The sequence below is a fragment of the Suricata suricatta genome, chromosome 6, assembly GCF_006229205.1.
Source record: "Suricata suricatta isolate VVHF042 chromosome 6, meerkat_22Aug2017_6uvM2_HiC, whole genome shotgun sequence".
NCBI lineage: Eukaryota > Metazoa > Chordata > Mammalia > Carnivora > Herpestidae > Suricata > Suricata suricatta.
The window spans coordinates 59,331,138-59,355,514 of NC_043705.1; the positions used below are offsets into that span (position 1 = coordinate 59,331,138).

The following is a 24,377-nucleotide window of genomic DNA, read 5'->3' on the forward strand; positions in this document are numbered from 1 at the left end:
AAAGATACTATGGAATCATAAGATTTTACATTTTGGATAGAAAACTGGTATAGTGCTTATATTGCCTGTTCAAATCCTGATGACAGTGATGAATAATCCTCAGGCCTTTTGTAAACTCTGGTCTACAGGGAATGTGACTTTCTTGTCATTCATGTTTGCGCTAAGCTGAGCACTCAGTAAATACTGATGATATTCATCAAAGGAAAGTGAATAATTTCAAAAGTGTTCTATAGATTTCTGGGACTAAGCTGTGAAATGATCTTTCCATTCCAGGTACATAGAAATGTTGAAGCAAGGAAAGAAGGGGGAAATCTCCAGGGTACAGAAGTGAAAAGATAACTTGAAGCCAGAGTTACATTGCATTGGTCAGAGAGATCATTTGACCTATATACAAGTTCTTTGGGCTTGAGTCTAATGGCTATATGATGATAGGATGTTAGGGATTGGGAGTGAGAGGGGAAGGGACCTCTGAGTGGAGTCAGAATTATCAGCTCTCCTAAAGCACAAAGATCTCAAGCCAAGAGATTGCTCTAATTTCTGAAACTCTTGCAAAAGCAAATCCCAAGTTAATTAGAAACGAATGCAAACCCCACACTGATGGGCATCTTATGGAAAAAGTATCCTCTCTGAAGATATGTTCAAAATGAAAAAATGCCAACTATATGAAATATCTAACATGAGTAACATGATATAATTAGCAAACAATAAAAAGAAGGGTTATTGCCACAAAATATAAATTATATAAAAAAGTAGAATAAATATATTTAAAGTGATTAAACAGATTTGAAATGAGGATGAAATATAATAAAATGGAGAAAAGGAAAAATAAATACATAGAAAACAGGGAACAATAAGATGGTAGAAATAAGTCAGTAAATCAATTATGTGAATATTCTAGAAAGATTCTAGATTCTATAAAATGCAAAATATAATATGCTGTTTATGAGAAATACGTCTAGAACATAAGGATCATAAAGTTTGGAAAACAGGAAAATATTAATCAAAATATAACTCATGAGGGAATTCTATTATCATGCTAGAAATAACACTTTAAGGCAGTAAGTGTTGCTAGAAATAGGGAAGAGCAAAGGACTAGAAAGATGTAATTCTGACAACCCATATTATCTAACAACATAATCTCAAAATACATAAAGCAAATGTTGACTCAATTACAGATTAAAGTTAAAAAATCCAAAATCTTTGAAATTTGAAAACATGTCTCAAGTATCAACATATTAAGCAGATTAGAATAGAGTAAGAAAAAAAATAGAAGCTTTGAACAGTGTATTTTAACAAGATGACTTGGATGGATGGATGGATGCATGCATAAGAAAGATACCCCTTTAACAGTTAGAGAATACACATTTTTTTTCAAGCATACTAAAACATGGCAATATTTATGTACTAGGCCGCAAAAGACTTCTCAACTGGAGAATAAGCATAGAGTTCAAGATTTCTATAACACCTAGTTACAGAAAGATTGTCTCTCCCACAAATGTAAAATATACACATATAAGAAAATTCATGGGCCAAAGAAGAAAATTAAAGAAACATTATGAAATATTTAGAATTAAATACCAGCCCAAACACTGCAGATCATAACTTGAAGCTAAAGAGTTAGCCTAGTTTTAATCAACTGTTGGGAGCACCTGGTTGGCTCAGTCAGGTGTACATCTGACTCTTGGGTTTGGCTCAAATCATGATCTCACAGTTTTTGGGTTTGAGCCCTGCATCAGGCTCTGCACTGACAGGGTAGAGCCTGCTTGGGATTCTGTCCCTCTCTCTCTGCCCCTCCCTGGTATGTGATATCTCTCTGTCTCTCTCTGTCTCTGTGTCTGCCTTTATCTTTTTCTCTCTCTCTGAAAATAAATAAACATTTAAAAAAAGGAATATTGCTGATTTCATGGGAAGAGGTCAAAATAACATTAAGAAGAATTTGGAAGAAGTTGGTTTCTTAAAAAAACAAAAACAAAAAAACAAAGAACGGGTACAACCAAGAGATTCCTTATTATGTTGCTGCAGGGAGATCCAGGATGACTATTTAGACTGGACTTAAGGTTGGTCAGAGGGATAGGAGGGTTGAATTTAAGGGGGCTGGTGCTTGAGGGCAGTGATTATTTGATATGTTAGATTGTTATGAATTAGAGTTGAAATTTGTTGAATGGAAATTGTTTTTAATATTTTCCTCATTCATTTTCCATCTCTTTTTTGCTTCTGTTCTTTAAGGAATTCATTTTGGAATCATTTTATTTCTTGAAAAATAGTTATTTTTTCATAGTTTATTTCTTTTAAAAAATTGTGGATGATTTTGTATTTTGTTTTCCAAACTTAAAGGGAAGTACTTTTGTTCTCTTTAGAATATACGCTGACTGACCAACAAAGAATACTCCCTGAAACCATTTATTTGGAGACTGCTCTCAATTTTCAATTCTGTTTTCTCAGTGGTTGATTTTCTTATATCCCTTGATTTGGAATAGACATTCATTTTAATGTAAAGAGAACTTTCTTTGTTCTCTTTAGGGAAAGAGAGTTGAAAGTTGACAAGAGAAAGATGAAATACGAAGCCAATGCAGTGCTTGCTAACGTAAAATGAACAAAACGGACACATTATGTCACGGACTGCTTGTCTCCCTCAAGAGACAAAGACTGGGCCAATCTGGGCTCTCCTTCTATTAAGTTAGAACAGCTGGAGTTTGACATTTTTCTTCTCTAAGTCTGAAGACTGGATAATGTTCATACTGGAGCTTACTTGTCTTTTACACATTTGGTCTCCTGTGTTCTTTTTGGCTTGGGAGCTTGGTTAATGTGCAATATGATTTTGAGAAAAAAACAAAAGCTTCTTATTTCAGGATATAATATTTAAAATAAACAGGCTGTGTGTTTATTACTGTGGAAACCAGAGAGCAAGTATGACTGTAAACAGAATGATTTCAAAAGAGTAAGTGATTAAATGCCAAAAGGACTTCAGTAATACTATTATTCTTTCATAGCTTTTTTTTCTACCATAATTGTTGACATGCTTTCTGAAGTAATTATTTTTTTTTTATTGTTTATTTATTTTGGGGAAAGAGAGTGATAGTGTGAGTGGGGCAGGATCAGAGAGAGAGGGAGACACAGAATCTAAGCAGGCTCTAGACTCTGAGCTGTCAGCACAGAGCCTGACATGGGGCTCAAACTCACAAACTGCGAAATCATGACCTGAGCCTAAGTCAGTCACTCAACCTGCTGAGCCACCCGGGAACCTCTTTCTGAAATGTTATGGTATATATGTTAGACTTATGGCATACATGATTTTTTTTTTTTTTTAGAATTTTAGTAGAAACTTTCAGTCATTTATTTTACTAAATGTAGAAACTTGAATGAATATACTTTTGCTTATAGCAGTTATGATGACTAGAACTTTCTGAAGGTGTTACTTGATAACATTTTTCATGTTTGTCGACTACCAGGGAACCAGTGACTTGGCATCTTGTGTATTTGCTGCATGCAGCTGCTTTCTTCTATAGTCTTTTCATGGAAGTATACACTCTGAAAATCTAGTTGGAAATATCCACCTTTCATAGTATCCAAATCAAAATGTTATGTGACACAAGCAGCTATTTCTAGTGAGTCATTTTGTACCTGATGTGACACTTGGACGAAACTGGATGAGACAGAAGTTGCTAGAAAATAAATTCAGCCTGACACCAATTCATGGAAGTTCTACCAACTGTGTCTTGAAGCAATGCCCGTTGTTTCATTTAAAAAAAAAAATGGTTTTCTGTTTACTAAGCATATTAGTTTCCTGTTGTGGCACAGCTGGGTTCTCTGCTAAGGGAGTCACCAAGCTGGAATCAGAGTGTCAGCCAGGCTGCATTGTCACCTGGAGCCTAGATTTCTCCTCCAAGCTCATGTGGTTGTTAGCAAGCTTTCATTTCCATGCTGGCTTTTAGCCAAAGGTTGTCCTTTCTCCTAGAAGCCATTTTCATGATACCCTCCCTCTTAAATCCCACAGTAGAGAATTTCATTCAAGTCTTATCCCTGCTCTTGACAAAGATCCCACTCCATTTTATGGGCCCATTAATTTGATCAGGCTCAATTAGAATAATTTTTTTAAGTCATCTTTGCCATATACTTGACCTAAGAGGAATGAATATTTCATTAAATCCACAAATGCTCACCTGTATGCAAAAGGAGAGGATTATACAGGGCATGTGCTGTGGCGGTTGGAATTCTTGAGTATCATCTTAGTGCCTACCTATAAAATAATAGAAGACTACTAGATATGTATTACTTCAGTTTGTTTTTTTCCATCTTCATATGTGTCTGTAGTCATTCCTTCTTTAGTTTCATAAAAGGAAGAGTTTTCATTCTAACCTAAGTTTTTCCATCCATAAGTTTTCACTTATCACTGAAGTGAATCTGTCTGACTTTTTCTATGGCTCAGGTTTAAGTCCACTATCTTTTTTGCAGACAGGTGATCTTCCTGTCTCTTATCTACCACCAGAGAGACATTTCTAAAATGCAAATCTAATCACATTATTTTGCTTAAAAGTCATTGGAAGCCCCACCTTGTTGTCTTTAGCAGAAGGCCAAATACAGCCTATAGACATGTTATGCTTGGCACTTACATCTAGAACAAACTTGACACGAGTTTCTAACTATCAAAATCAGGAGCTTATATTTAAAAATCTACATTTCTGGTTTTTCTTGAGAAATAAAAAATCTGAGTAATCTGGCCCACATTTCCACCAGAAAACAATCTACTATCTAGTAGCACCCCCCCTCCCCCTCTGATGGGAAATCCTTCCTGTAGTTTGCCAGCCCATAAACTTTATTCATTTACTTTACCTCCCTGGCTTTTAAAGACCATTGATTTGTGAGCCCTGACCTTGAGAATAATGGCTGAAAGTCTTACCTCTTAGCATGATGGTTCATAATTTTTCCTAACATCTTCCCATTCCTTCTTTTCAAATCATGTTATAGTTTAGTTGGACAATTACATTTCAGTTTCTCCTGCCAGACTGTGATTTCCTAAGTACAGGAAGTATTTTGGTTTATACTTTCATTCTCAGCCTCTAACACAATTTCTTTTTTTTCTCCTTTTATTTTTTTGAAGTTTGTTTCTTTCTTTTCCTTCCTTCCTTCCTTCCTTTCCTTTCCTTTCTTTCTTTCTTTCTTTCTTTCTTTCTTTCTTCTTTCTTTCTTTCTTTCTTTCTTTCTTTCTTTCTTTCTTTCTTTCTTTCTTTCTTTCCTTTCTTTCTTTCTTTCTTTCTCTCTCTCTCTCTCTCTCTCTTTCTTTCTTTCTTTCTTTCTCTCTCTCTCTCTCTTTCTTTCTTTCTTTCTTTCTTTCTTTCTTTCTTTCTTTCTTTCTTTCTCTTTCTTTCTTGTTTATTTATTTATTTTGAGAGAGAGAGAGAGTAAGAGAGCAGGGCAGGGGCAGAGAGAGAGGGTAAGAGAGAATCCCGAGAATCCAAAGTAGGCTCTGCAGAGTTAGCACAGATCCTGATGCAGGGATCTATTCCATGATCGATGAGATCATGACCAGAGCCTAAATCAAGAGTCAGACGTTTAACCCATTGAGCCACCCCGGCACCCCCACCCCCACCTCGCCCTCCACAACACAATTTCTAACACATACTAGGAACTCCGTGAAATTGATTTGAATGATATTGATTGTACCCTCACACTAATTTTATGTGCCCATATAATTGCTTGAAAAGCAATACAGATGAAGGTATGTATTAGCTCTTGGCACTCTTGAAAAATCTTAAATCAAAACTTTCTTCTCTACACAGAAGAATCACAAGAGTTATTTTGGTTTTCAAATAATCCATTGTAGTACTATGATGATGTGTAGTAGTTGGGGAAATCCATCAGCATTATCAGTGTCTTGATCTTTTCATTCTTTCATGGGAGTGTGAAAATTGGAGCTGCCCTGAACGGTTATATGTTCAGTGTTCTGGAGAACACAGAAAGTAGGGCTTCCAATTGACTCTGGTTCTTTTCTTTCCATGATATTCAAAGGTTTTTTGTTTGATTTGTTTTGTTTGATTGTTTATATCAATTGGCAAATATTAGTAAATTTTCTAAGTAGACATCCTAAGCATTGCTCGTCATTAAAGAGCATTTTAAACTGTGATTTTTTTTTAATTGATGTTTTTATTTTGAGAGAGAGAAAGAGTGAGCGTGTGATCAGTGGGTGGGAAGAGCATCTGAAGCAGGCTCTGCTCTCTCATCACCAAGCCTGACACTGACACTAAGCTTGATCCCATGCAACCTGAGCCAAAAAAAGAGTGAGACACTTAACTGACTAAACCACCCAGGCACCCCTATATTGTAACTGTTTAAGGTGTTTTTTAGGGTGATGGCTTTGGTTATTGGAGAATTACATACAGATAATTAATGGAATTTTTATTATATTTCCTTATGGTTGTGTTAAAACATGACATTGTAAATGGGATTATTGAATGTATCTCAATCTAGGAGGATAAAGTTTATAGTGTTCTTTATAATTAAATTGTCCTGTTAGGGTTTGAGTGAGGGTGGCCTTTCTGCTGCATATTTTCATTCTCTTTTTCAGAAATGCAATATTCAACTCATTAAACACACACACACACACACACACACACACACACACACACGATATCCCCACACAAGTATTTTTGCATGAAGTAGAGGTAGCTACTACTCATGTTAAAAAGGATCATAGATTGTTATTGGCAATGATAAAGAAATCATATTTAGTCCAAGACAGGGTGGTTCCTCTAGGTTACTAACTGATGAGACAATAACAATGGAAAAATTTGCATCATTGCTCTTTCTTGCTCTCAGTTAAATTGTGATCAGTTCTTTTTGTGATCTTGTTTTTGTGTTCTCACAGGTTCAATACATTCTGGGCTGATCTTTTTTTATTGATAGTTAATAGTGATGATTTTAGTTGTCTGCAAGAAATTGTTTTGGGTATATGTTCCAACAATAGTCATTATTTACAGTACTCTCTGGCTTTATTTTTAGATACTGTTCTAGTTTTTCTTTATTTTGTTATTTATAATACTCAGTTCATATCCATGGTGGGGGGAAGGGGACATGAGAACAAAAAGCCTGGATAGAAGTAGTTCTTATCCTCTTAAACATTTTTTTTTTTTAATTGGCCAGAGAATGTCCAGGGCCATCCTCTGGGAATGGGGGAATGTAGGAAATGAATTTAGGACATAACCATAGACTCTGTAAGGCTGCAAAGACTGAAAACTACCTGTATTAAAGTTTTCCAGAGAAATAAAATCAATTTGTAAAGAGACATGTAAAGAGACATTATAAGGTACTGGCTTAGCCAATAATAGAGCCTGAGAAGTCCCGATCTGCCATTGAAGTCTGGAGATCCAGCGAAACTGATGGTGTAGTTCAAAGGCCGGAAGGCTGGAGAGCTGATGGTGTAGAGTCCAGTCCAGGTCTGAAGACTTGTGAACCAGAAGCACAGGGGACAGACAGAAAAAGATCTGTGTCCCAGCTCAATTTGTCAGAAAGAAAATTAACTTTCATTTGTGTTTTGTTCTATTCTGGCCCTCAGCTGCTGGGTTAGGGTAATCTGTTTTACTCAATTCTACCAATTCAGATGCTAATCTCTTCCATAAGCACTCTCACAAACACACCCAGATATAATGTCTAACTGGCTATCCCCGCGTGCAGTGACCCTCTGAAGTTGACACATATAATGAATCATCACACCAGCTTTTGTCTGTCTTGATATTGAGAGTCTGATTATGGCCCTATATATTGGCATTTTGGTAATATTTCCTGCTGCTACTATTATCCTGAAAATGTGCTTATCCTGGGATTGATGTGCTTGTGAAAAATATCAAATACCATACTAATGAGCATATTTTTAGAACAGTTCTCATCATATGTAATGGATACATCCTATAAGTCTCTTTGCAGGCATGGACATGGCTTTATTCCTCTTTGTTGTTTTGATGTGTATTTTAGTATTTTGTGAATAGTGCCTTAAAATGTTTGTTGAATGAAATTATAAGAATGAACAGTTCTATGAGACTATATGGTAGTTTCTCTTTCTTCTTAAATACCATCTATTTAATACCTGTGAACTAGGGTAAATAGATTGGGCAGTAGCATTGTCCCAAGTTTTTCAAGTTCAACGGTTATAGTCAACTCTTGTTGGTAAGGGAACCTCATCTAGACTATAGTATTTATCTCATGCATATCTTGTTCTGCATTTAAGTACCCAGAATAGGGATAACATAAAGAAAGACATCTGAAATTTTAGGGCATTTTGTAACACATGCTATTTTTCTTCCTAGAAAAGGAATATCCACATGTATGAAAAAAAAATCAGAATTTAAGTCTGATTGTCAGTCTTTCATAGGCATTTCGGTTTAGGAATTGATGTTTAAGCCAATTTAATTGTTATATTTGACAACCTCAAAATTTAAAGTAGACTTTGAATTTATGCTCATGAAGCACAGATCACAGATTGTTAAGATCTGTTGCTAAGATATAGTTGTTGAAAATGAAAATCCCAGTTAAACATATGTTAAACAAATAAGAATTTGCTTTTGAGGTAGCCAGTCTAATAGATATTCAACTCTGGAAAATAATTCTAGATTGTAGAGCCAAATCGTTCAGTTTTCTTAATATCAGTAATAAGAGGCATATTCTTTGAGGAAAGAGGTGTGTTAGGAAAAACCATACAAATGAGAGTATTTGGGTCAAGGGGAAGGTAGGGACATATTAGAAAACCACTTATTTTGGCCACTCAGTAATGCCTGGTTTCCAGCTCCTGTGACTGATATATGATGAACTGAAGTCGTATCTCCGTCCAGTTTAGGAAAACAACCTAACCTGATGGGGATGTCTTTTATGTGTTCGCTTAAAATCACCACTTTGGTAATTCTAAGTGGACATGGAATATGACATGTCCTATCCTTTAAAACATAGATCCCTTTGGGAAGAGTTTATGTAAAGTCATTTAAAAAGCCATCCCATAATCAATCCTTATGTAACCTTTTTTTTTTTTTTTTTTTTTTTTTGGCTTGTGCCTTGATCCAGTTAGTGATTCTTGGGTAGAAAATTTGAGTTTATCCAAAGCATGAATTTATAAAAGCCTGCCATAAACTTGAAGTTTACCTACCTGTTTAAAAATTAAATAAACTGTTCAGTGCTACCTTTCCCAAAAGGAGCTCTGTAGGTGACAGGCACATCAGGCATCATGGTCTCCTTCTTCAGCTTATAGCCAAACACTGATTTATAAAATTATTTGTAATTTTTAAAGAGTCTGCATTCTACACTTTTCTGAACTAGTAAGGGTATTTTTTCTCCCTTAATAAATTATAACCATGACAGTATGTACCAAAGCATTTCTCGTAGTTGAACATAAATCTTTGATCTGACCTTTTGAGTCATAGAGCCAGAGAAAAATTATCCTTTAAAAAATGTATGAAGTACTCATTTTGCATATGACATTATTTCCCCATGGCTATAACTCTTTGTATAACTCTGTATCTCAGTGTATGCTCTGCTTTCAGATTGCCACTCTTTCTTCCACTGCACGCTCACTTTAGTTTTAGGTACTTATCCCTTAGCACCCCATTCAATAAATTGAAACTATTGTATTGTCAAAATACAATAACTGTTAACAGCATTTGGACATTTTTGGCAATGAGTAAGTATTTTCATTTCAGAGCTACTTTGTAAGAAATAGTTAACAAAAATAGAGTGACAGTATGCCAAAATAGTTGATTTCTTTTGGACTTAACTGAAACTAGGTTTCTGCTTTTAATATTTGCTAACAACAAGGTGCTATTCTGTGTAATATGACTTATTTACATAGTTACCACAAAACACTTGGTATTTCATGCAGTAATGACATTATTTCATTGAAAAGAGTAATTTTAGTACTGCAGTATTTCAACATTTTTTGTCTGTCTGCATTTTTACTTTGAGCTTTTAAAAGTTAAAAATTTGTGGTTGGGGCATGATGGTTTATATAGATTTTTCTTTTTTAATTAATTATTTTTTAGGTTTATTCATTTATTTTGAGAGAGACAGCATGTGTGGGGGAGAGGTAGAGAGAGAGAGAGAGAGAGAGAGAGAGAGAGAGAGAGAGAGAGAGAGAGAGAGAGAGAGAGAGAGAGAGAGAGAAAGAGAAAGAGAGAAAAAGAGAGAGAAAGGGAGTAAGAGAATTCCAGACAGGCTCTGCACTACACTTTGAACTCAGGAAACCTTGAGATCATGACCTGAGCCACCAAGAGTTGGGTGCTTAACAGACTGAGCCACACAGGTGTCCCTTTAATTAATTAGTTTTATTTGAGAGAGAGAGAGCGAGCATGAAAAGGGGAGAGGGGCAGACAGGGAGAGAAAGGGGGAATCTTAAGCAGGCTCCATGCTTGCCTTGGAGCCCAAAACAGGGTTCAGTATAATGACTGTGAGATCATGACCTGAGTGGAAATCAAGAGTCTGACTTTCAACAACTGAGTCACCCAGGTACCCCTAGAGTTTTCTGAAATTAATCTATTAACATAATAGGTCTTATAAAATACTACTATTCTCAGGGTGCCTGCCTGGCTCATTTGGTTATGCATCTGACTTATGGCTCAGGTCATGATTTCATAGTTTCTAAGTTCAAGACCCATGTCAGGCTCTGTGTTGACAGCTCCAAGCCGGGAGCCTACTTTGGATTCTGTGTCTCCCTCTATCTCTGCCCTTCCCCTACTTGTGCCTTGTCTCTCTCTCTCTTTCAAAACTAGATAAAAACATAAAAAATTTAAAAAATATTATTATTTACATATGTGTAAAGCAGATATCTTTTCTGCCTTATCTTCATATAATATAGATTGCTTTGTACATAGACATGATATGAACCAAAAAAAAAGAATATTTCATTGATTTTTTAAAAGTTTTTTAATGTTTTTCATTTATTTTTGAGAGACACAGAGAGACAGTATGAGGAGGGGAGGGTCAGAGGGAGGAGGACACAGAATCCGAAGCAGGCTCCTGGCTCTGAGGTGGCTGTCAGCACAGACCCTGATGCAGGGCTCGACCCACGGACCATGAGATCATGACCTGAGCCAAAGCTGGATGCTTAACAAACTGAGCCACCCAGGCGCCCCATATTTCATTGAATTTCAAGTTTCCCATAGGCTTCTATAGAAATTTACTAACTATATACTTCATATATTTCTTAAACTCTTTTAGTCTTAGAGCCAAGCTCAAAATCTGAATTTTTTACTATTAGCCTCAGACTTTTTTGTTAACTGCTATAATTAGTGCCTGACACATTTTAAATATTCAATAAATGTTACTTATTATTATTAAAAAATGTTCTGATATAATTTATTTCATCACATTGATGGAACATATTCTCTGAATATTTTTTTATTGTTTGGAAGACATTAATTTGTTGATTTTTGGTATCTAACATTACTTAGAAATCCAGTACCGTTTTAATTTCTGATCATTCACATGTAACTTTTTTTATTGCTCTGGAATCTTTTAATATTCTCTTTTTGTCCCAAACATTCTGAAATTTAATGTTAGGTCTTGATACGAGTCTGTCTTTTTTTTAATCCAGTGTGCTGGGACCTTAGTAGACTTTCTGTCTGGAAATTTCTTCTACTTTTTAAATTCTTTTCCTGTTTTGTTTTCTTTTTTGGCCAGCTCTATTGTGTGGATTTTAACTGATGCTGTACTGTACTTTTTTTTTTTTCCTAATTTTCTATGTTTAGTCTCTTATTTCCCATGTATTTATTTGTGTATGTAGATGTATGTATGTATACACAAAGAAACAGTAACCATGGTTTCTTCTTGTTCTATATGAGCTTGCAACACGGGAGAGTGCCCTGTGAGGAACCAAGGAAACATGGGTCTCATTTTGTTGGAGTAACTTCTGGTTGCTGTCTGTTTTCAGTCATTCTCTGATCCCTTGATAGGTTTTATTTTTTGGTTTGGGATTCAAAGTTTATAATTGTTATCTCCAAGACGGTTAGACTTCTACAACTTTGTCATTACCTTTTGGAGCTACCTCAGAGTTAATTCTTAATTACATTTTTCTTTGCAAGAAAGTTCAATTAAATGCAGGTTTACCATCCATTGTGCCCTTCGGTTCTCAAGTATCAATAGATAATAAATTTTATACCCTATATGCAATTTTCTATTGATTAGTCACTTAAAAAAAACCTTGACAATATCAAAATGTTACTTAGCCCAATAGTTTGTTTTTATCATGTCTCTAAATATGTAAGGGAATAAATCAAAGTAAATATTATTAGTTTTCTATATAAATATTTTGGATAGAAATATATTTCCTAGAGACTTGCCATTGAATTATTATAAATAAAGATTTTTAGGATTCTTAGTAAATATTTTTGAATAAAAAAATGTGACAGAAGAATTTTTAATCCATAGTTTAAAAGGACAATTATTGAGACATAGACATAGAAAGTAACATATTCACAAGTTGTGGAAAGTAGGGTGTAGACATTTTGAGAGGAGCACCATTACATTTGGGAGAAGCTGTGTACTACACATGAGAATAATTGACCTGTTCAAGTATGTAAAGAAAGCAAGTGGCTAGCGATGGTGAAGTTAGGGAATAGTGAGAGATGCAGTTAGATAGGTAGTCATGGGCTTATAAAAAGCCTTTTTGTACATTGGAGTATTTGAGAAAATGGGATGTAATAAAATGAAACAGATAGATGCGATTCTGAAGAACTTTCTGGGATGATAGATTCTATATCTGTGCTATCTAATACAGCAACCACTAGTCCCATGTGGCTATTGAGCACTAAAATGTGGCTTGTATTACTGAGGAGCTCAGTTTTTAATTCTAGTCAATTAAACTTAAATAGCCCATGTGTAGATAGTAACTGTTGGATGCAGAACAGATACTACCCACAGTTTTGGAAAAATTGTGCTGTGATAGAAACAAATGAACAGTAGCTAAAATCAGAGACATACGACATTAAGGAGGTTCTGTTTTGCTTTTGTTTTTAGACTGGTAATATTAAAGCATATTTATATTATGTATTGTTGAGTAACAGGTTCTCACAAACTTGGCAGCTTGAAGCCACACACATTTATTATATCATGGTTACCATGGGTCAGAAATTCAGGCAAGGCTTTGGTAGACCATATGAAAGCTGCAATCAGCCAAGGTTTTGGCCAGAGCTGGTGTCTCATCTCAAGGTGAAGGGTCTGTTTTTAAGGTCATATGGATGCTGGCATAATTCAGCTCCTTGTAACCTGTTGGACTGAAAGTCTCAGTTCCTTGCTGGCTGTGGTGGTTAATTTTATGTGTTAACTTGGATGGGCTAGGGATGTGTGGTCCAACATTATTCTGGATGTTACTGTGAGGAGGTTTTTTTTTTTTTTTTTAAGGAATATTTTATTTTATTTTATTTTGCTTTGTTTTGTTTTATTTTATTATTTTATTTTATTTTATTTTTAAATAGTTTATTGTCAAATTGGTTCCATACAACACCCAGTGCTCTTTCCTCCTCCATCACCACCACCTCTTTTCCCCGCCTCCCCCTTCCCCTTCACCCTCAGTTCATTTTCAGTATTCAATAGTCTCTCAAGTTTTGCATCCCTCTCTCTCCCCATCTCTCTTTCCCTCTTCCCCTCCCTCTGGTCCTCCATTAGGTTTCTCCTGTTTTCCTGTTTGTGAGGAGGTTTTTAGATGAGGTTAACATTAAATTAGTGCTTTGGGTAAAGCGGAATACCCTACAAGTAAGGGAGGGCTACAGTCAGTCATTTAAAGGCCTGAATAGGGCATAAGACTGACTTCCCCAGAACAAGAGGGAAATATGCCAACAAATTTCATTAAGTCTTCCTAGACTGCCAGCCTGCTGGTCCACCCAGCACATTTTGGACTTGCCAGCATTCATAATCATGTCAGCCAATTATTTAGAATTAGTCTCTTCCTATATGTATAAACGTCTTATTGTTTCAGTGTTTATAGAGAACCCATCTAATACACTGGCTGTTGGTCACAGGCCTCCCTTGGGATTTAAATGATTATTTACCACCTGTCACTCTTGGTTCCCTGCTGCATGGGCTTCTCCAACATGGCTGCTAGCATCATAAAAGCCAGCAAAGAAAGTCTGTTAGCAAGATGGCTATTATAATCTCATTTAATTTAATCACTGAAGTGATAGGTGTCACCTTTGCTGTATTCTGTTTATTAGAAGCAAGACACAGGCCTGCCCATAGTCAAAGGGAAAGGATTGTATACAGTATGAGTATCAGGAGGTTCAGATGATCAGGGGCAGTCTTAGAGGAAATGCTGTGTACTATTTAAAGACTGTGCACAGTCATCATCCTTCCTATAGCCTTCCAATTGCTTTTTGTTATGATTGGTGATAATTCTCAACTTACTGTAGCCTACAAAGCCCTATGTGATCTACCTCCTGTCTGCCTTTTCTGTCCCATGTCCTGTGTTCTCCCCCTAAGTTTTTGCAAGGTTTTATTCCCTGAGTACCATACCTAAAGATACTCTGACCTCTAGTCACAGTTGCATTTTACCTATTTTATTTTCTTCATTGATTCTACAGCTGTGTGAAACTATGATCACTGTGTACCATAAACTCTTTCTCTTGAAAAGCTCCAAGAGGGGCACTTGTGTGGCTCAGTTGGTTATGCGTTCGACTTCCGCTCAGGCCATGATCTCACAGTCTGTCAGTTCAAGCCCTGTCTCAGGTTCTGTGCTGACAGCTCAAAGCCTGAAGCCTGTTTCAGATTCTGCATCTCCCTCTCTCTTTGCCCCTCCCCCATTCATGCTCTGTCTCTCTTTCTCTCTCTCAAAAATAAACTATAAAAAAAAAAAAGCTCCAAGAGTGCAGACACATCGTTTTCCTTTCTCACGACATCTCCAATGCCTAGTTATGTAGTACCAGAAAGTCTGAAGTATTTTGTGTTTCACCATTTAAGAATGGAGATACTAACTTGAATAATATGTAGTTGCTATCCCTTTGCAGCTTTTAGCCTACTACAAAAAAAAGAAAAAAAGTAAATACTGTAATGCTATGATAGATGTCCGTACTCACTCACGAGACCACCCAAGTATAACTGAGTGAATGGTGAACGTCTATTGGAAAATGCAGGGAGGAGCTATTTTAGTAGTGAGAGGGATGGACAAAGAATTCTGTTTTGGCATTTGAAGTTTGGGGTTTGTGTGGGTCATCCTGCTGGCACCATTCCAAAAGGGAATTAACTGTGTATATAAGTCTGGGGTTTAGGATAGGCCCCCACCTACAGATACACATTTGGCAGTTTTCAGTTTATCTGTAATAGTGGAAGCAGTGATTGTGGATAACCCTATGACTATAGAGAAAAAAAGAAGAGTAGGTCAAGAGACCATGTCAAGAAATATTACCATTTAGTGTCTGAGTGGAGAATAGAGAAACATACCACACACATATGATTAGATAAGTATTATGAGATTTAGAAGACTGTCAGGGAATCCAAGGCACATGTATCAGCACCTAATACCAAAAATAAATTAACAGACAAATAATAGACAACTCCTGTCCTCTGTCCTCTTCCCCCAATCCTGTTACTATATGAAGCCTTTCAGTTGATTCTAAATCCATGTGTACTATAATTTTTCACTGGTAATTATAACTCTTAACTAGACTGAGATGAATCTAGATTTTACCATATTTCCCATGTACTAAAAGACTCATCATCTATTTTAAGACAGTAGTGGAGTGAACATTTATAGTCATTCAAGGTGAAAGTAACTTCTGAGATTCTCTTACCACATATGCTTTTGGGGTTTTTGTTGTCAAGGGTTCTCTGATGTCCACCAATGTTTTTTGCAGTTTTGAAGACCAAAGTAAGACTTCTTAATTGATACTTAATATATGAAAGCATAAAGCATGGCCTTACAATTCTAATAATTCTGCAACACTAGAATTTGAGTTCAGCGTATTTTTCACTTTTAGATTATTACATTTTGATTGTAGGAACCTGCACAATCTAAACTATGCAGAGCCTTGCTTGATCATACAGTCGTACTGAGACATTTAAACACTTTTTCTAATGAGCTGTAAGAAATTCCAAGAAAATCGTTGGTAAGGTGAGATTAGCAGTCTCACAGTATATATAGGTCTCTTACCTTTTAGAAAGAGTTCTTATCGGAATTCTTTTCTAAGTACTAGAGAGTTTAGAAGAGAAATCTGACCGATTGTCAACTTAGACATATTACTACTTTAGGAGGTACATTTGTAATATCATTTATTAAAATATGAAATAAAAATTTCAACAGTCCACTGAACCAAAGAGCTCATGACACAAATCTTAGTAAAAATATATTTGATCCAAAATATAAGCAGGTGATAATTAATATAAGTAGGTCAAAGTCATATGGTTTAGCCACTTTTTTGTTACATAACTTGACTGAATTCCTATATTAGTTGATTTTGTAACTGTGTATTATCACAGCTACACATATACAACTTTGTAGTCTTTTACCTGTTTTACTAGCTTGTTATGTGTCTTGCCCCTGCAGGTTCTGCAGGATCTGGCCCTTCAGAATGTTTTTTTGGAGACTATGTATTTGTCTAAAATATTCAAAGCATTCTGTATTATAAACTGTAATGGGCAAGCTTTACTTTTTTAGTGTATACATATCTAGATGCAGTTAAACTTTTCTCTGATAGGAATAAATTTAAAAACACATACTGAAAAAAAATGAGGTCTTATCTCATCATCATTTGCCTAATAATAACATCAGGTATCTTTATTTCTCCATTTCTTTTAGCTTTATATTTTGGTTTCTAGGACACACGCAAAGATTAATTCTGCAAGATTATTTAGACTACTTTAATAATGTATCAAACCTCAGTTTCTTTAATCAATGTGTTCTAAGCAGAATATCAACTCACACCTTGACAAGTCTCCTCTCCCCAGAAACATTCAGAATAGCCACAAACAATTCCCCAGGAACTGGTAGTAGTTATTAATAGTATTTATTTTGTATAATTTACTAATGCTATATATTCCCTTTCATCTAGCCATTCGCAAGAACCTGAAAACTGATTATCTGACTTTATAACATCCTTTAAAAATAATATCTGTGTAGGTTTTATTAAACATAGATATTATTATAGTATCAAGTGTATTATGCAGTTTTTTTAAGCCATGCATTTTTTTGCTTAAATTATACCATTCAATACAATAAAACTTTGTTTGGGGCACCTGGGTGGTTCAGTCCGTTGAGCACCCAACTTCGGCTCAGGTCATGATCTCACAGCTAGTGAGTTGGAGCCCTCCTTCATGCTCTGTGCTGACTGCCTGGAGCCTTGTTCAGATTCTGTGTCTCCTTCTCCCTCTGCTCCTCCCCTGCTCATTCTCCTCTCCTCTCCCCGCCCCTCCTCTCCTCTTTCCCCCCCTTCAAAAATAAACATTACAAAGAAAAAAAATTTAAAAACTTTGTTATATTCTTTGTGGTTTTTTTAAAGTTTATTTATTTTGAGAGAGAGAGAGAGAGCATGCAAATGTACACATAGAGAAGTAGACAGAGAATCCCAAGTAGGCTTTGGCTATAGCCCAGAGCCCAACACAGAGGTTGAACTCATGAACCATGAATTCATGACCTGAGCCATAATCTAGACTTGGATGCCCAACTGAGTGAGCCACCCAGGCTCCCCACAACTTTATTATATCCTTAAACTACTTGAAATATTTCTTAATTTGTGTTCAGAGCATCACTGGCCCAATTTTTTCTTTGCCTGCCCCATTATAGTTACACTCCTGTATCAACAAGGATCATTCCAGTAAAAACTGGAAGTCTTTATTGAGCACTTAATATATGTCTAGAACTATGTAGGATACCATAGAGATAATGAAAGAAGTGTAAGATAGGGTCTCTCATCTTAAAGAGCCAGAAATTTAGAAGACTACCCTTCTGAAACAAGCAGAGAAAAATATAAGGAGGATGAAATGAAAGAAAAATTGTGAGATAAACTCTGCAGTATGAAAAATAGAGAGGGCAGTATAGGCCTTTTGAACTACTTTAGTTCAAGAGAACTTGACCTGGGCTTTGAAGTGGTGGATAAGGAGGTGTGGCTCCTTATAATGAACAATGCACTGGACAAAGAAAATGAAAAAATATTCTTAAATTGAGAATTTTTAACACAGATCAGATTTTTAAAATTCTATTATTTGCTTGTTTAGTGAAAATTATGACAATTAGAACCAGGTCATGCAACTTACTATGATTATCAACATTTAAAAAATTAATTGTTCTCAACTTTTTACATAGAAAAAAATGTGGCTTAAAAATCTTAGATTACAGACTAAATGAGGTGCTTAGGGTAGGTGTATGTACTGAATTCTCTACAAGATCTTGAGAACTCACTATAAAAATGGTTTTGGCCATGCCTCTAAAGAAGAGACATGCTTTTAAGATGCTTTTAATTTGTGGTTTCTGATTCTGGTGTACCATTTGAAGTTCTGATTTTATATTGTAGATGATTTTGAATTTACAGAAGAATCAATGAACAATTTTGCTAATAGCTTTTTATGAAACAAAAAGCTAAAGTAGATTTTAAAACCATTATGGTCATACAATGTGGCTTTTGCGTAAATTTGCTTGTTCTAAAAATAACAATTTTCTAGTTGCCACTGTTGTAAAATATGTTTTAATGTTTATTTATTTTTGATAGAGAAGGAGAGAGAAAGCAAGCAGGGGAGGGGTAGAGAGAGAGGAAAACAAAATCCAAAGTAGGCTCCAGGCTCTGAGCTGTCAGCACAGAGTCTGATGCAGGGCTCAAACCCATGAACCACAAGATAATGACCTGAGCTGAAGTCAGATGCTTAACCGACAACTACCTAAGCTCCTCTTAAGTTGCCACTCTTTATGTGAGAGCTAATATAAAGATGGGCTGGACATAGAGTTAGAGCACAGAAACAGTTTATGCTTCTGCGTTCATTAGTTCTGAAGGCCTTGATCAGAGTCCCCTTGCATGTTTAACAATGTAGAAAGATTTGAACAGCAATGGTGAAAATGGAAGGGTGCTTTGTGCCTTGGCTCTGAACCATGTGTATTACAGGAATATTGGTCTAGCAGAGTTACTTTCTCATTAGGAATAAAATTGTTCTAAGAAATAAGTTGAATATTTTGAGTATATTTCTTTTCTTGGATTGAATTTCTAGATACTTCATGTGTATTTTTATTGTTGAGAATAACAGGACCAAAAACTAGTGAATATAATTAGAAATTAGAAACAGACAATAGTTGCCTATTCCTTGCAAGAAATGAGATTTTAGGTTTATGCTAAAGTGAATAGCCAAGAAAAGATCTAAGAATTCTCTTTTGGAATATATAGTCTTGAATGACATTTTGAAAGAAGTTGCTTGTTACTAGTGATATGGAATTTGTCCCTTCTTCCTTCTTGAAGATAGAAGAGTAGGGGGCTGGACTTGTGTTTATCTGTTCATTTGTATTTTACCAGTTACTCTATTCGGATCAATGTGTGGCATGAATTCATTATCCCTTTGTCATTGTTGGAACTTTTTAATAATGAAAAACTCTTTCCCTTCTAAAAATGTCCATCTTAGTCAAAGGTCCTTGACAATTGTGACAATGAGGGAATACAGATTAACTTTGTGGGTTTATGTTTTACTGATAATGTAATCTATTACCTAACAATAAGCTAATTTTTCTTCTGTTTTGTATCAACCCAGGAAGTTATAGAGGTGATCTTTATTTTTTTTTTTTGTTTACACTAACAGAAGCTTCAAAAAGTAAATGCTAAAATGCATTTTACTTTTTTACCCTCAAATTTACTTTCAATTTATGTATTCTTTACACAGATAAAACTTTTTTTTTAAATTCCTATAGTTGTGAAAGGACTCATATGTGAAAACTGCAAATGTTTTTAGGCCATTTGATTCTAAGTTTATGAGAAATAAATCAGATGTGACAAATTGTCTGAAATAATTTCAACTGAATAAATAAAAATTCTTAACCTTTTTTAGGTCTTTTTTGTTACACATAAATTAAATTGCATAATTTTGCTTACATATATGAGTACAGCTGCCTGTACTAATTGAAATAAAGACAGTTTTTCTTAATCTGACTTCCCTTCTTTTGTTAAGAAACAGGAAAAGGGAGATAAAACAAATTAAAGAATTAAGCAGACATATCTGATCTGCTTGGGTCTCAAAAACACACACAAATACCTACACAATTATTTTTTGTACCTACCACAGGGCTATTCCGTCCTCTAAATTGTGCTAGAATACTGAAGACTTCAATATTCTTTGTCTTTCTTTAAATTTTAAGTGACTCTAATTGAATGCTTTTCAACACCTAGGAATTATCAGTATTTAAGCCTTTTGGCAGATTTTCTATGGTATTAAGACATTACTTATGTTTTCTAGCTGAAAATTTAAAGCAAATTAGTAAACACAATTTATTCATAAAAGTTTACTTTGTGGAGTTAAACACCCAAATGTCCCGAAAGTATTTTTTATGAGCCTAAAAATTCCTAAATGACCTTAAATATTCCTAAATTATATAAATTAACTGAAATGTCTTATCACGTGCTACTATTGTAAATATTGGATTTTCACTTTACTGACTTGTAGCTTTATTTGTACATTGACTAACAGAGATTTTTCTCAGAATTATCAATCACTGTTAAATATTTCTCAGTTTGAATATAACATGTTTATAGAAACAATCTTGTAAAAAGCAACACATTTTAGAAATTTTCCTAGAGATGAATGTCATAGTAGAAATTACTGATCTAGGAACTTAAAAAAACCTGCAGTTTATTCTCATTTATGCCCCAAACTCCATGCCATTGGAATCTCTCTTCAGAATTATGTGTGGGTTCTGAACCTTATTCTTGGTCTTAGTAATTTGTTAATTAGGATATCTTTAAATGTCAGGAAACAGCATAACAGCATAGCATAGTGTGATTTTTGACTTTAATCCTTCAGCATATTAGATTACTACTCTGAACCTCAGTTTACTAATCTATATTGTAGACATAATAGTTTTGGTGATGATTAGATGAATTTGTATTTGTGTTATGCTTTAGTTAAATTTCAACTGGAAGATACAGTAACCATATAGTAATTATTATTTTTAAAATCTTGTATTTAGTATTATAATTTTAATAGTAAGAATACTTTTGATTAAATCACCATATTTCAAGATATTTATCTACCAAATGAGGAGAACCTGTGTTCCCTCCTAAATTCCATATATATAATGAAACTCTATTTTATTATAGTGTGCCTTCTAGTAGAGGATATATCTTCACAAGTCTTACCTTTATGAAGAAGTACACAAACTTGACATTTGATATTATTGTGTGTAATTTATAGTAACAAATTATTGGGTTTTGATACAGAAGTAATTACTGTGTTTATCTGTTTCCTAAACCCTACATGTCTCTTAACTATTACTAAAATTTTGCTCTTTCTTCAGATATAGATTATATCAGTTATTCTTTTATCATCGCTGTTAACAGAAACTATAGTTGTAAATCTTCATGTACAGTTCCTTTTCTTACTTTGAGTAGGAACTTAAATTACATTGTAGCAAACAAGTAGTTAAATGCTCATATGATACTCAGTTTTCTTTTCTGGTTGGAGATGGGAGAGTGATTTACCACTTACACAAATCATTCTTGGGTTTTATGTTGTTTTGTATGATAAATTTCAGTAAGAAGGTAGGAGGTTGCCCAGTTTTTCTTCACTGTATTATGTCTGATAAATGCACTGTATTTGACTCTTAGACTTTCTTCCCTCTCAGAAGAAATTAAAACTGTATTGCTCCATTTTGATCTTCTCCCAAAAATCATAATGTTTTCCTTTTGCTCTAGTTTAGACTTGGTTCCTTCAATCTAGAGAAAATCGAAAGTCCAGCTGAGGTCATTAAGAAACTTATTTGTGATTGCCTGGACACCATTGCAGAAAACCAAGCCAAAAATGAGCACCTGCAGAAGGAAAATGAAAGGCTTCTGAGAGATTGGAATGATGTTCAAGGACGGTATGTGCTAATATTCTTGTATTCTAAAATCATTAAGCTTTTTTTTATTGCTATAGCTTTATGTTAATGACTTATAAGTTTATAATATATGTAGACTAGCATAGACTTAAAATCTTTACTTAATATGATTAAACCACACTAGTGGTTATTACCATATATTATAGGAGTACATTAATGCTTTCCAGTCATTAGGATTTGGTGGCACCAGCAAACTAATAAACAATAAGGGTAATTAGGCGGTGAGAATCAGAACCCATTAATATTAATCAAAACTTAGGAAGTTGATATTTAAATGATTTAATTTATCTCAAATTATAGGATTTATAATGAATAAAAAAGATATGAAATGTCAATATGCACAATTGATTTCTTATTAAAATATTTATATAAGCAGTAACTATTTCAGATGCTGTGGGCTTCGGCTCCTGATACTTATTTTGCTCACTGAAAACTTATTCTACTGACATTTTAAAAGATTAAAATCTAGATTGTTAGATAAGACATTTGGAATATATTATATTCTTGATTTTGCCTCTTATGTTTTAAATGATGAAAGTCATTTTTCTTCTCATTATGCATTTTTTCTGCTGTATCATTCATAATCTAGGCTGGCCAGGGTGTATTTTTTTATTACTTTGTTATGTAAATGATATTTGAAGGAAATAAATTGTATGTTGTGAACATTTCTGTCTCTACAGAGACATTATCATATGCATGTGTTTATACATATATACATGGTGACATCTAAAACAGTTACATGGAATGTATATAATAATAATAATATATCATTGATAAAATAATGAGTATTATAATTACATCCAGTATATACAGTAGATGATTTTTTATCTTTCATTCAAATCAGTAGCTCTAAAATATAAGAACAATTTGCTAATTTAGGGTCTTTTTAGGACAATCCCTAAGATTGTTTTATAGGGGCATTGGTAAGTAATGTGAGAGTGCATGAAAAATGTCAAGGGTTTACCACTATTAATGTATGTTTGTTAAGAGGATGTTAACTAGATGAAGTTGTGTTTCTACACATCCGATTCATGCAAGACCTGTAAACTTAACACCTAAAGCTTGGTTACATTTGGCTGTCGGTTATTATATTAAGAAAGTAATCTTGGTTTTTTTATCTCTGAATTAATATTTGTCTCCAATTATATAAAAATGAGACCAAATAAAAACTATGTAAATATTAGGAAAGCATATGGAAAAATAAGTTAATTTTGTTCTTCCTTGTTCTCCTTAAAATCATGTTAGTATGAATCACTATCAAATATCTGTGCTAGAAATCATGTTTTGGGGTTTATGTCTGTAGTTTGGATATGCTTTTCTATTTTACATACAAAATAAATCAAATTAAAGGAGATGTACTGTGGTTGTGATAAGCCATTATATTTAAAACTCAGAATACCCTCAGGATGATAGGAAATTTGATCCACAAATTGCTCACAAAAATGCAGACTGGGTACTTGGTACTTGAACAAATTGCTTTAAAATGTCTGCCAGAGGTTGAAAGAGGTATTGTCTCATCAGTATTCAACAGCACTGCCCTACACTGGGAAGCAGCAGGGAACAAAGATGAGACAGTGGAGACAAGTGCACCCTGTGCTGTGAAACAGTGGGGGAGGGGTGTGGATAGTACGTAACCACAGATGCTTGATTTGCTATTTTTGAACTATCCAGAAAGTCCTTTTGCATTATTGTTACAAAAGGTTTTTCCATTTGATCAAAAGCACAACCATATCTCTCATCACCGGTCTTATTATGTTCCAGCTCTTCTTTCTGTGTAAATACTGGTCACATATTTTCCTCAGGGGTTGAAGATATGTGTCATTGTGGTGCCCCCCCCCCCAAGCGGAGGAAAGTTGGCTTGCTCCAGAGAATTCTAGGCTCTCGATTGTATTTCAAACATTAGATCAGTAGCTTTATTTATTTCCCAAATTTCCCAAATGGTTTTTTCTATCAGAGGGAAAAGTGACCGTTTTAAGGAGCTATAAATATATTGTGGTCTTGACCATGCAGTACTTTCTTAAGTGATCTCTCTCTCTAAAGCCTTAATACAGTGAGAAATGAGCAAAAACCTCACATCTCCAGCTTCCATAAAGCAGTAGTAATGATCAAGAGCCTTTAGAGAAATTATAAATAGGATGTGAACATACTAAGGTAACTAAAGACATAGGAAGTAGAGAATCATTACAGTGGGGGCTGTTTGTGGCAGGCCTGGCCACAGTTCAGTTTTTCTGACAGTCTCTGTTACTGTTATATCATTGTCCTTCCATGTTCCAATCATGTCTTCCCCATCATTGTTTCAGACCGTGGATAAATGGGAGAGCTAAGCAGGTGAGCTGCACAAAATAGATGCTGAGAA

The 24,377-nt window shown here is 34.8% G+C and overlaps 1 protein-coding gene across 6 annotated transcripts in view; it reads left to right on the forward strand.

Annotated features, from left to right (window-relative positions):
* Positions 1–24,377, forward strand: part of XRCC4 (X-ray repair cross complementing 4) — a 340,456-nt gene that overhangs the window by 71,602 nt on the left and 244,477 nt on the right. For all 6 annotated transcript variants that reach the window (XR_003909977.1, XR_003909976.1, XR_003909975.1 and 3 more), the window contains exon 4: positions 21,837–22,003. Coding sequence is in view for 3 of the 6 variants with exons in the window: in XM_029942551.1 (XP_029798411.1) it covers positions 21,837–22,003 (167 nt within the window). In the remaining 3 variants the exon portion in view is untranslated. The remainder of the gene's footprint in view (positions 1–21,836; positions 22,004–24,377) is intronic.